This window comes from Salmo salar, chromosome ssa25 (assembly GCF_905237065.1).
Source record: "Salmo salar chromosome ssa25, Ssal_v3.1, whole genome shotgun sequence".
Lineage (NCBI taxonomy): Eukaryota > Metazoa > Chordata > Actinopteri > Salmoniformes > Salmonidae > Salmo > Salmo salar.
Window position 1 is genome coordinate 40,689,953 of NC_059466.1, and position 13,716 is coordinate 40,703,668.

General features: G+C 44.8%; 1 protein-coding gene across 5 annotated transcripts in view; it reads left to right on the plus strand.

Annotated features, from left to right (window-relative positions):
* LOC106586745 (DDB1- and CUL4-associated factor 6) overlaps positions 1-13,716 on the plus strand; it is a 60,814-nt gene that overhangs the window by 10,188 nt on the left and 36,910 nt on the right. For all 5 annotated transcript variants that reach the window (XM_014174319.2, XM_014174320.2, XM_014174321.2 and 2 more), the window contains exons 2-8: positions 486-547; positions 4,409-4,501; positions 5,704-5,889; positions 6,105-6,218; positions 6,640-6,775; positions 7,612-7,823; positions 10,142-10,235. In XM_014174319.2, coding sequence (XP_014029794.1) covers positions 486-547; positions 4,409-4,501; positions 5,704-5,889; positions 6,105-6,218; positions 6,640-6,775; positions 7,612-7,823; positions 10,142-10,235 — 897 coding nt within the window. The remainder of the gene's footprint in view (positions 1-485; positions 548-4,408; positions 4,502-5,703; positions 5,890-6,104; positions 6,219-6,639; positions 6,776-7,611; positions 7,824-10,141; positions 10,236-13,716) is intronic.

Below are 13,716 nucleotides of genomic sequence, written 5' to 3' on the forward strand. Positions count from 1 at the left end.
ATGGTCCGTTTACATATATTTTACAGGCTATACAGAATTGATATAAAACCTGTATAAACTGTATTATATGTCAATATTTTAGGTTGACTATAGTTCCATTACACAATTGCTGATACATCACATGCCCTACTTTATGTTTCCTGCATAAGTAAAAGCAGGAAATGCATCACTTATGCCTTTTACTGCCATTCATTCCAATTAGACTGGTTTTGCATTTCTCCCTGACCAAGATGGCTGCCATTTTTGCCTCATTACTGAACTTTGAGGGTTAATGACATAACCCCTCTATCAATTTAATAGGAACTCCATGGTATGTTTGGCCATTTCTATGTAATTTACCCATGTTGATGATGCCCTTGTTGTTGACTTGAATTTCATCAATAAGTTTCAATGCTGACTGAAGTAGTCTAATGATGTATTTAAGTAACATATCGTGGTAACAATTTGTGACTTGCTAATAAGGTATTTCTTCTGTTTCTGCACAGGGAGAAGAGAATTTGTCCAGCGGCTGAAACTCGAAGCGACACTCAATGTTCACGATGGCTGTGTGAGTATGCGTTACCCACCGTGTGTGGCTGTGGTGTACATTGTGCACATAACTCTCCCTCCTTGCATCTTTAGAGCACGTCACCCTTCCCACTCGATCAGTCAGTGTGTGAAACCCTGTGTCAGACAGACAGAAAGCAGAGCTCAGTGTGAGTGTTGAGCTCTGGCCAGACTGCTCATACTCTGTGAAACCTGAGGCAGCCATACGGCCAGTCAAACGCCCTGTCAGACTGTCACACCCTGCCAGTCACTCCTTCTACCACTGCACAACCACTTTAAACTGCCTGATGCTGGTTTGGGTCAAGGATTCTGTCCTTCTCGTCCTGTCTGTTCAGTTGGTTGGAGGAAAATAAAGAGAGAAACGATAAATGATTAACAAAACTTCTGTATAGTACAAACAAAATGTCTTCCGTATGGAATCCCCTCGTACAACTTCCTGCCAGATTCCCTGCTTGTAGGCTACATTCAGATAATCGTCCGAGTGAGTTCTGTCAAATTGCGTATTCTCTCAGACCAGTAGCTTGGAAGAGTTTGTCATCGCTCCCACCTACCAAGTCCTTATCAGTGCATATGAAGGATGCAAAGGAGACGTAAGGAAGCCATTACATTTTTTTATGTCTATCCGCTTACTGAATCACCATCCACTCTCTGTCTCCGTGAGGACCTGTCTGTCTCATCTTGGATACCTGAAGCCACTTGAGTTGTCAACCCCTGTCTTCCATAAATAGGAAGTGATCGAGGAAGAATTGCCCTCCAACATGTGTTACTAGTGCCATTCTGACTCACAATGCCTATTAGGCTATTACGAGTGACATGATGTTACGTTAATACTGGTGGCCATTACTTTTCAGTTCCCCAAATCCCAGCATGACCTCAATTGCAGGAGATGTTGGAAGAGATTACATCTAGGCTTGATCTACTCTGTAGATAACATTACTGTACAGTACTGGCTCAAAGTAGTAGCATAATACATCATGTATTGTCATTTAGGCTGTTATTACACTTGACTAAAAGACCCAGTTCTTAAACAGCACCTTTCCCCTTGTTCCTACTCCTTGCTGTAGGCATATTCAGACCTGAATTTCTAAAGATTTAGGGGAAGCTTGTGACATCTTGCTGTGCACTTCTATCCACTTTCTATAGATCTGCATCACAAGTCCAGGGGCTTGGGGCTAAGGGAAAAAGCTACTGTAGAGTTTTGTTTCAGACTTATTCAGAATGAGGCTAGTCTGACTCTGAAGGGCCGGGGGGGGGGCGACTGACTGAGGGGCACACTGAGTGGTCTGGGTGGCATAAGGACTCTGACTTCGACACAGACACACAGTATTCCTAAAGAGTGCTATCAAGTAGGATCAGTATACAACACAACGGGCTGAATGAGTGCAGCAGGTGATGGGATAGGTCAGTATTCGGGTCAAGCTACAGTCTGCTTGAACAGAAAAGATGGTGGTTGTGGTCATAGTGATGATAATGATCTCCTCAGTTTCATGTTAGCAACAACCTCCACTTACCACAATGCTAAGCCTGAAGAAATTTTATATGCAAGATAAAAATATGATACTACCAATGATATGAACGCGACAGGTTTTTTCAGTGTATAGCATATTTATTACACAATCTAGGCCTACATTTTTACAATACTTTTGTGAAACATGAAATGTCCTTTTCTAAGGGGATACAGGTGAACAGCAGTGTAGCCTTTCCTAGCATGCCTGTGTTGTCCTGGCAACTACTGAAACACAGTGTTAGCAGAGTGGTGACTACAGGAAAACATGCACTCTGTCTTCTTACCCCCTTGGGAGAGACTTCAGCGTTCTTTATCAGTAACCTATAATTTGTTTCCCATGCATGACATCATGCCCCACATTTAGTGACCTCCCCTTTTGTGTCTGTCTATCTGTCTATTTCTAATATAAACCATCCAGCATAGCTCTAATTACAGCACGTGTGTTCTTTTAGCATGTAACAGACCACTCTTATTAAGCTAATGTATTTTCTCAGACAGTGATGCGAGCAGTTTCTCTGAAATGACAGCCGTTCTGTGAAAAATGCAATAACATTTACAGTGTTTATTAAAGCTGCTCGTCAAGGGAAGGACAGTAAATCATGACCGGGGATCAAATGGAGATTATATCACCCAGAAAGACTATTTGGGAATGGGGTGGAGGGGGTGGAGGGGGAGGAGGGGTCCAGTTGGATTTGGCAATGAAGAGGGATTGTGTGACCAACCTTGTTGCACACTGATGGGACTCGCCCTAGAAATAGAGGGAGGAGAGTGTATTAAACTCTGCTGTGGAACTTAATGAATTATTGATCTACGGTCGCGAAGACACAGCGCCTAGAGAAGGCCCGAAATGTGTGCTCTGTGTTGCAGATATAGAATGTTCCATTATACACTAAACAAAAATATAAACACAACATGCAACAATTTCAAAGATTTTTCTGAGTTACAGTTCATATAGGGACATCAGTCAATTTAAATAAATTCACTAGACCCTAATGTATGGATTGCACATGACTGGTCACAGATACCTTCAAAAAAGTAGGGGCGTGGATCAGAAAACCAGTCACTATCTGGTGTGACTACCATTTGCTTCATGCAGCGCGTCACATCTCCTTCACGTAGAGCTGTTCAGGCTGTTGATTGTGGACTGTGGAATGTTTTCCTACACCTTTTCAATGCTTGTGCGAAGTTGCTGGATATTGGCGGGAACTGGAACACGCTGTCGTACACGTTGATCCAGGTCAAGACCCTGTTGAGGACGACGAGCACGCAGATGAGCTTCCCTGAGGTTTCTGACAGTTTGTGGAGAAATTCTTCGGTTGTGCAAACCCACAGTTTCATCAGCTGTCCGGGTGGCTGGTTTCAGATGATCCCGCAGGTGAAGAAGCCGGATGTGGAGGTCCTGGGCTGGCGTGGTTACACGGCGTCTGCGGTTGTGAGGAAAGTTTGGACGTACTGCCAAATTCTCTAAAACGACGTTGGAGGCGGCTTAAGGTAGAGAAATGAACATTGAATTCTCTGGCAACAGCTCTGGGGGACATTCCTGCAGTCAGCATGCCAATTGCACACTCCCTCAACTTGAGACATCGGTGGCATTGTGTTGTTTGACAAAACTTCACATTTTAAAGTGGCCTTTTGTCCCCTTGATCAAGCTGTTTAATCAGCTTCTTGGTATGCCACACCTGTCAGGTGGGTGGATTATCTTGGCAAAGGAGAAATGCTCACTAACAGGGATATAAACAAATTTGTGCAAAAATCTGCACGAAAGAAGCTTTTTGTGCATATGGAACATTTCTGGGATCTTTTATTTCAGCCCATGAAACATGGGACCAACACTTTAAATGTTGCATTTTATGTTTTTGTTCAGAATAGTTTTTCTCATTTGGTGAACTTTCACCTGGTTTCTATTTGACCGAGGGACGGTGACGCTTTGATGTTACACCTTAGATTGGGTTAGGAATTACATTTACATTTTTACATTTTAGTCATTTAACAGACGCTCTTATCCAGAGCGACCTTACAATAGTGAATGCATACATTTCATACATTTTTTTTCTCGGTACTGGTCCCCCGTGGGAATCGAACTAGGCAAGTCAGTTAAGAACAAATTCTTATTTTCAATGACGGCCTAGGAACAGTGGGTTAATTGCCTTGTTCAGGGGCAGAACGACAGATTTGTACCTTGTCAGCTCGGGGATTCGAACTTGCAACCTTTCGGTTACTAGCCCAACGCTCTAACCATTAGGCTACCCTGCCGAATTCCACAGTTCTAGACAAAAAGCTGTTTTTATTATTATTATTATTATGATGATGTGCTGAGGCCAAGAGTGAACTCACACTGTATTTTGTCCCAATCAGGTCAATACAATATCCTGGAACGATACCGGGGAGTACATCTTGTCAGGGTCGGACGATACCAACCTGGTCATCACAAACCCATACAACAGAAAGGTAAGGTGTCAGTCAGATTTTAGTTAAAAAATAATTTTTGTTAAAAAAGATGTGATAATAAAACAGTGCAGGTAAAAAAAAAAAATTATGAAAAAAGTGTGCAGGTTAGGTTGGAAACACAAAACAGAAAACAGATTATTCATTCAAACATATGACCTTACATCACCAACATCCTGTTTTTATTATACAGTTACATGGTCGACCTGGGGTGAAATTATAATGGATTGGATGTGTAGATAGTGCTCATTATATGGAGGAGAACTTACCTACTGAAAGATCTTTATCGCCGATAAAGACGGACAGAGAAAAAAACTGACAGTGAGTAGACATCTATAAACCTCCCATCAGCTTAGTCAACAGTCAAAGAAATTGGCTGGTGAGAGATTCTGAAAATGAACAATTGCTGATCCAACCTCTCGGGTCTCTTGTGTTGAAGTGGAACATGACCTTGGTCAATTGGGTGCATTGGATTCTTGTAGGATTTTTTTCAGTGCCCAGCTATGCATCATGTATACCCTCTTCTATTTTACAATCTTGTCCAATAATTTACATTTGATAAGCATCTGTCAGCAGCACCACCCTGCATCCCACTGCTGGCTTGCCTCTGAAGCTAAGCAGGGTTGGTCCTAGATGGAAGACCAGATGCTGCTTGCTGTAAGTGGTGCTGGAGGGCTAGCAGGAGACACTATTTCAGGGCAGTGATTGGGGACATTGCCCTCTGTAGGGTGCAGTCTTTCGGATGGGACGTTAAACAGGTCTCCTGACTCTGTGGTCAGTAAAGATCCCATGGCACATCGTAAGAGTAGGGGTGTTAACCCTGGTGTCTTGGCTAAATTCCTAATCTGGCCCTCATACCATCACAGCCACCTCATCATCCCCAGCTTCTAATTGGCTCATTGATCTCCTATCCCTTGTAACTATTCCCCAGGTCGTTGCCGTAAATGAGAATGTTCTGTCAACTTACCTGGTAAAAGAAGTTGGACACAGTTCAACTGACCAGAATGTTTTTTGGTGATTTGAGTTGACATGGGAGAGTAGAACCAAGGTTTCCCTTTTAGTCAGAAGAGGGAGCAACTCATCCCAGGAGTCTTCAATGCAGATGAAGAGGATACCAAGAGATGGAGACACACCTATAGAACCGAACACAATCAAACACACCACTGCAACTCGCTACACACACTACTCTCTGGAACTCTCCTCAGGTTAAGGCAACCATACGGTCGGGTCACCGGGCGAACATCTTCAGTGCTAAGTTCATGCCTCAGACCAGTGACCAGCAGATCATCTCGTGCTCTGGGGATGGTATCATCTACTACACCCACACAGAGAAGAGCCCCGACATCAACAGGCAGTGCCAGTTCACCTGCCACTACGGAACAGCCTACGAGGTACTGTACACAAGAGTTTCTCAACTTGTTTGTACCAGATTTGTGTGCCTGATTTGAAAATAGGTTTAGGGAGCTACCCAAGTGTTTATTTTTTTTCTTCACATTTTCCTTTTTCACCTTCTCCCTCCCTTTTTCATTTCCTTCTCCTGTCCTCTGCCACCTCCTTCTTTCCCTTCCTCTCTTGCTGCACTCTCCTCCTCCTGTTCTCCTTTTAGATTATGACGGTACCCAACGACCCCTATACGTTCCTGTCGTGTGGGGAGGACGGCACCGTGCGCTGGTTTGACCTGCGCACGAAGACCAGCTGTACTAAAGAGGACTGCAAAGATGTAAGGAAGGAGGGGAAATAAATCAATGTTTATTTTTCTAAATCTAAATTTGTATTGATTTTGAACATAAAACCATCAAACAAAGAACAACAATCAAGACTTTTCTCTTACTTTTTATCTATTATTTGACCTGTGTTTTAATGTCGGCATATTCTGTATCACAACAGTCTGTGATTGGGAGTCCCATAGGGCGGCGCACAATTGGCCCAGCGTCATTTGGGTTTGGGTTTGGCCGTGGTAGGCCGTCATTGTAAATAAGAATTTGTTCTTAACTGACTTGCCTGGTTAAATAAAAATAAAAAATCTGCTTATTTTATATTGTTTTTAAATCATATCATATCACACCTTTTTTTCCAGTTTTTCAGATTTTTAGCCCACGGTGGTGGTGGTGGTGTTGTTTACTGTCTCTTCCTCTCACCAGGACATCCTGATCAACTGTCGGCGGGCGGCGACGTCTATCTCTATCAGTCCGCTGGTGCCCTATTATCTAGCGGTGGGCTGCTCCGACAGCTCCGTACGCATCTATGACAGACGCATGCTGGGGACCAGGGCTACGGGTAACAACCATCTCTGTCTTCTCATGTAGCTCTCCCGGTCTGTCTGTCTGTCTTTGTTGCCTGAATTTCCATCAGTAGATACAGTGAGCTCTATAAGTATTGGGACACTGCCACATTTTTTGGTTTGTTTTGGCTCTGTACTCCAGCACTTTGGATTTGAAATGATACAATGACTGAGGTTAAAGTGCTTTCATTTGAGGGTATTTTCATCCATATCGGGTGAACGTTTAGAAATGTTGTACATAGTCCCTACATTTTAGGGGAACAAAGGTAGTGCCCAATAGAAATGAATGGTAAATAATGTAGTGTCATTTTGGAGTCACTTTTATTGTAAGTAAAAATGGAATTTGTTTTCAAAAGCTTCTACATATAATGTGGATGCTACCATGATTATAGATAGCCCTGAATGTAGCGTCAATAATGCTGAGTGAGAAAGTTAGACGCATAATTATCATCCCCCCCCAGAAATGCTAACCTCCCCTGTTATTGTAATGTTGAGAGGTTAGCATGTCATGGGGGTAGGATTTTTGTGCGTTTTGAACTTTCTCACTCATCACTATTGACGATTCATTCAGGACTATCCGTAATCATGGTAGCATCCACATTATTGTTAGTGTTTAGAAACACATTCTAGGATAAGTTCGTCCTACCAAAGCCTTAACCCTTCGGGAAGAGAAATGCAAAACTGACCTTGGATCAGAGTCTGGAGCCAACTTGATCAAACAAGTGAATTTTGAGTTACGCTATTAATGACTTACTACAACTACTCACTCAACACTGCCCTATGTCATTCCCCATTGCTTGCCTTTGACTGTCTCACTAAACCCCCCCCCCAGGTAACTACATGGGCCGTGGAACGACGGGCATGTGTGTGCGCTTCGTTCCGGCCCACCTGTCCAACAAGTCGTGTCGTGTGACTTCACTCTGCTACAGCGGGGACGGACAGGAGGTGTTGGTCAGCTACTCTTCAGACTACGTCTACCTGTTTGACCCCAATAATGACCAGGCCCGAGAGCTGAAGGGTCCGTCCGAGGAGAGGAGGGAGGAGGTGAGAGGGCGGCAGAGGCACCGCCATTGTGATTTGAGCTAAATATGAGGTGTTTCTGTATGCAAACGGAAGTGACAAATTTGGTTTGGACAGTTCTCCATAAACAAAATATTTATCTTGTATAACCACACTGTTGTGTGCATATCATAAATGATCCTTGTTATTGTGCATACTTGCAGTGTCGGGGTTGAGTGTAGCTGGTTGAGTCTGTTACTGTTGGGTACCATCTGTGATGCGGTACAATGAAACGGCAGGCAGGCAGGGTGAGTGCTGGTCACAGAGATCCACACTGTGCTGCAGTGAGAACAGGCCTCAGGGGAGCACAGGGAAAAGACCACTGCACACAGTCAGGCTAGGATACGTGTGTGTGTGCACTGTGTATGCCCCTCTGTGAAAGTCTGTGTATACCAGGCGAGAATGACTGCCCCCTCTCATTGAAGCCACGGAAGTTCAAGGCCAACCGCGGTACTCGGGCATTTTTTGCAGAAAACTGGACCTCCCCATTATAGTGAATGGCGGTCTTCGTGGTCAATCTTGGCGTAAATTAAACAATGTTTACGAAGACAATCACGGTACTAATAATTGCTTCTAATACACCAGATGTATGTATTTCAACCGATTTATCGCACACAATAAGTTATAAGGATCATTTAGTTGATAGTGGCAGCCTGCAATATTCCGTTTGGCCTTCAAATTAGTTCCTCAATGAGAAGGTGCAGCACTGATCTATCCTGCAACTTCACTTCCTGGAGTAGCTCAAATTATATCTCTGTGAGCTCAAACTGCGCATGTTGTATCCATGAGAGGCCCTCTTAACCGATTTAATTTGGCTTAAGTGAGCTATTGCGTCTTCATAGGAATGAATGGTGTCACCTGGGCAATGACTTTTTCCATGTCACATATACAGTCATTGGTGTATATGTACTTCAGTGTTTTTTTCCCGTACACTCTCTGTATTAAGAACATTAATGGTCCATTTACATGAGTGATTGTGGGATTTTATCACGGTACCATGTTTGTTGTCCATATGGGACTTTGCTGGGAGCAGAAACAAACACATGGCTAGACAGACATACTGCAGGTCTCAAATGTAAGCTACTCCTGCACTCTCAAGCCAAGGTAATGTTGATTGTAAACAGACAGAGCTGGCTTTGTGTGGAGCAGCTCTCACAACGAAAGTGCTCTCAGGGCATCTCCTGTTAATGTGTTGTGTGGTGGAAGTGCTCTCAGGGCATCTCCTGTTAATGTGTTGTGTGGTGGAAGTGCTCTCAGGGCATCTCCTGTTAATGTGTTGTGTGGTGGAAGTGCTCTCAGGGCATCTCCTGTTAATGTGTTGTGTGGTGGAAGTGCTCTCAGGGCATCTCCTGTTAATGTGTTGTGTTGTGGCTGCTGGTGGTGCACTGAGACGACCGAATGACCCTGAGAGGTCAGGGGGAAGAGAGAGGAAGAGGAGAAAGAAAGTTTGAGCGGGATAATTCCATTTAATGGAGAGAAGGGGGGTGAGGGCAAGGGGGGGGGGGGGGGGCACACTAAATGCCAGCATAGAGGAAGGTGTGGGGGGGGTGTAAGAAATGTGCTGGATCACGGTCGGATAGTGTGTTCAGCGGTGTCTGGTTTCACCCAGCTCTGCTCCCACATGCCTTTCCAAATACAGTGCCTGGCGCAGGCAATATTCCGCCAACCACCCCACCAAAATAGACCAGGACGGGGACTGTAGGGCCTGCCAAGGAATTTGCCTCTCCTCTTTCTCTCTCTCTTCTGGGCCCTCCATCGCTCTCACCCCTTCCTCTTCCTCCTTTACCCATCATCTTGTTACCCTTGCGACCCTACTTGAGCTCGGGTTCGCTTTCTCCCCCCCTTCAGCCCTCTCACCATCTCACCTTTGTTGTTCTCTCTCTCCTTAGCTGCCCCACCTCTGTCTCTCTCTCTCTATGCAGTTGTCATTCTCTATCTATGGTATCAGTGGAATTTTTTCTCATTCTCCTCCACGTTCTAAATCTCTCTCTCCACTGAAGCTGGCTGTCCCCCTCTTGTTCTGTGCCCAGGGGAGGAGCAGAGGCACCTGTGTTGGGTGACCAGTTCCCTGGCTCTAAGCCTGTTGTCCTGTGTGTTGGAGACAGCCAGAGGAAAGTGTGTAGTGCAGAGAGAGGTGTGTGTGTGTACTAAATAGGACAGTAACAGGGACTGTAGTGCAGAGAGAGGAGTGTGTGGGGGGGGTACTAAATAGGACAGGGACTGTGCCATGTTTTGCATGCTATTTTTAACTGTGCTTAGACTTGACAGACTGTTTTTTTAATGTTTTGTGTGTGTGTCCATAGCTGCGGCAACCCCCAGTGAAGCGTCTTCGTTTACGAGGTGACTGGTCTGACACCGGTCCACGAGCTCGTCCTGAGAGCGAGAGAGAGCGGGATGGTAAGAGTACACAGAATCTCACACACACACATTTTCTCTCTTATTCCCTTTCTTCTCTATTGCCTCCTGTCTCTCCCTCTCCTTCCAAATTTCAATTCCATTAGTTTTTATTGGTAAAAAACAAACAATAACTCTCTCACGCTTTCTCTCTCACACTCACGCTTTGTCTTATTCACACACACCTATATATCAAATGTATTTATATAGCCCTTCTTAGATCAGCAGATATCTCAAAGTGCTGTACAGAAACCCAGCCTAAAACCCCTGTAGAAGCACGGTGGCTAGGAAAAACTCCCTAGAAAGGCCAAAACCTAGGAAGAAACCTAGAGAGGAACCAGGCTATGAGGGGTGGTCAGTCCTTTTCTGGCTGTGCTGGGTGGAGATTATAACAGAACATGGCCAAGATGTTCATAAATGACCAACATGGTCAAATAATAATAATCACAGTAGTTGTCGAGGGTGCAACAGGTCAGCACCTCAGGAGTAAATGTCAGTTGGCGTTTCATAGCAGATCATTGAGAGTATCTCTACCACTCCTCCTGTCTCTAGAGAGTTGAAAACAGCAGGTCTGGGACAGGTAGCACGTCTGGTGAATAGGTCAGGGTTCCATAGCCGCAGGCAGAACTGTTGAAACTGGAGCAGCAGCACGGCCAGGTGGACTGGGGACAGCAAGGAGTCATCATGCCAGGTAGTCCTGAGGCAGGGTCCTAGGGCTCAGGTCCTCCGAGCGAGAGAGAATTAGAGAGAGCATACTTAAATTCACACAGGACACCGGATAAGACAGGAGAAATACTCCAGATATAACAGACTGACCCTAGCCCCCCGACACATAAACTATTGCAGCATAAATACTGGAGGCTGAGACAGGAGTGGTCAGGAGACACTGTGGCCCCATCCGATGATACCCCCGGACAGGGCCAAACCGGCAGGATATAACCCCACCCACTTTGCCAAAGCACAGCCCCCACACCACTAGAGGGATATCACCAACTTACCATCCTGAGACAAGGCCGAGTATAGCCCACAAAGATCTCCGCCATTGCACAACCCAAGGGGGGCGCCAACCCAGACAGGAAGACCACGTCAGTGACTCAACCCACTCAAGTGACGCACCCCTCCTAGGGACGGCATGGAAGAGCACCAGTAAGCCAGTGACTCAGCCCCTGTAATAGGATTAGAGGCAGAGAATCCCAGTGGAGAGAGGGGAACCGGCCAGGCAGAGACGGCAAGGGCGGTTCGTTGCTCCAGTGCCTTTCCGTTCACCTTCACACTCCTGGGCCAGACTACACTCAATCATAGGACCTACTGAAGAGATGAGTCTTCAATAAAGACTTAAAGGGTGAGACTGAGTCTGCGTCTCTCACATGGCTAGGCAGACCATTCCATAAAAATTGAGCTCTATAGAAGAAAGCCCTACCTCCAGCTGTTTGCTTAGAAATTCTAGGGACAGTTAGGAGGCCTGCATCTTGTGACCGTAGTGTACATTTACCAGGTCATTTACCACCTTCACAAGTGCAGTGTCAGTACTATGATGGGGTCTAAAACCAGACTGAAGCATTTCGTATACCTTGTTTGTGTTCAGGAAGGCAGTGAGTTGCTGCGCAACAGATTTTTTTTTTAAATTGAGAGTATTGGGAAATTCGATATAGGCCAATAGTTTTTTTTTCATATTTTCTGGGTGAAGGTTTGGCTTTTTCAAGAGAGGCTTTATTACTGCCAGTTTTAATGAGTTTGGTACACATCCGGTGGATAGAGAGCCATTTATTATGTTCAACATAGGAGGGCCAAGCACAGGAAGCAGCTCTTTCAGTTGTTTAGTTGGAATAGGGTCCAGTATGCAGCTTGAAGGTTTAGAGGCCATGATTAATTTCATCATTGTGTCAAGAGATATAGTACTAAAACACTTTAGTGTCTCCCTTGATCCTAGGTCCTGGCAGAGTTGTGCAGACTCAGGACAACTGAGTTTTGGAGGAATACGCAGATTTAAAGAGGAGTCCGTAATTTGCTTTCTAATGATCATGATCTTTTCCTCAAAGAAGTTAAGGAATGTATTACTGCTGAAGTGAGGGCCATCCTCTCTTTGGGAATGCTGCTTTTTAGTTAGCTTTGCGACAGTATCAAAAATACATTTTGGATTGTTCTTATTTTCCTCAATTAAGTTGGAAAAATAGGATGATCGAGCAGCAGTGAGGGCTCTTCGATACTGCACGGTACTGTCTTTCCAAGCTAGTTGGAAGACTTCCAGTTTGGTGTGGCGCCATTTCCGTTCCAATTTTCTGGAAGCTTGCTTCAGAGCTCGGGTATTTTTTTGTATACCAGGGAGCTAGTTTTTATGACAAATGTTTTTAGGGGTGCGACTGCATCTAGGGTATTGCGCAAGGTTAAATTGAGTTCCTCAGTTAGGTGGTTAACTGATTTTTGTTCTCTGACGTCCTTGGGTAGGCAGAGGGAGTCTGGAAGGGCATCAAGGAATCTTTGGGTTGTCTGAGAATTTATAGCACGACTTTTGATGATCCTTGGTTGGGGTCTGAGCCGATTATTTGTTGCGATTGCAAACGTAATAAAATGGTGGTCCGATAGTCCAGGATTATGAGGAAAAACATTAAGATCCACAACATTTATTCCATGGGACAAAACTAGGTCCAGAGTATGACTGGCAGTGAGTATGTCCGGAGACATGTTGGAAAAAACCCACTGAGTCGATGATGGCTCCGAAAGCCTTTTGGAGTGGGTCTGTGGACTTTTCCATGTGAATATTAAAGTCACCAAAAATGTGAATATTATCTGCTATGAATACAATGTCCGATAGGAATTCAGGGAACTCAGTGAGGAAAGCTGTATATGGCCCAGGAGGCCTGTAAACAGTAGCTATAAAAAGTGATTGAGTAGGCTGCATAGATTTCATGACTAGAAGCTCAAAAGACGCAAACTGTGGGGGGGTTTTTGTAAATTGAAATGTGCAATCGTAAATGTTAGCAACACCTCCGCCTTTGCGGGATGCGCGGGGGATATGGTAACCAGGAGGTGAGGCCTCATTTAACACAGTAAATTCATCAGGCTTAAGCCATGTTTCAGTCAGGCCAATCACATCAAGATTATGATCAGTGATTAGTTAATTGACTATAACTGCCTTGGAAGTGAGGGATCTAACATATACATACACACACACACCCGGATAACTCTCTAATCTTCTCCATCTCCTCCAGCTCTAATCTTTCCCACAGAGCACTGCCTCTCATTGCTAACGGGGCCTATCTCTGTCCACGGGGATCTCGTTAGCTTTAGCTCTCACTGACGCACAGCTTATACCGGGCCCAGTTGAGACTATGATGAAGCTGTCTCTTGCTATCACAGACCTTTATCGATGTTAGGGTATTGTAGAATAAGGAGAAGGGAACTTTTTCCCCACCAGGTCAGCAGTTATAATGTCTGGATGATGCAGTGGATTGGTAGTCCGCTGTTGGCTATTGAGGGACTTATA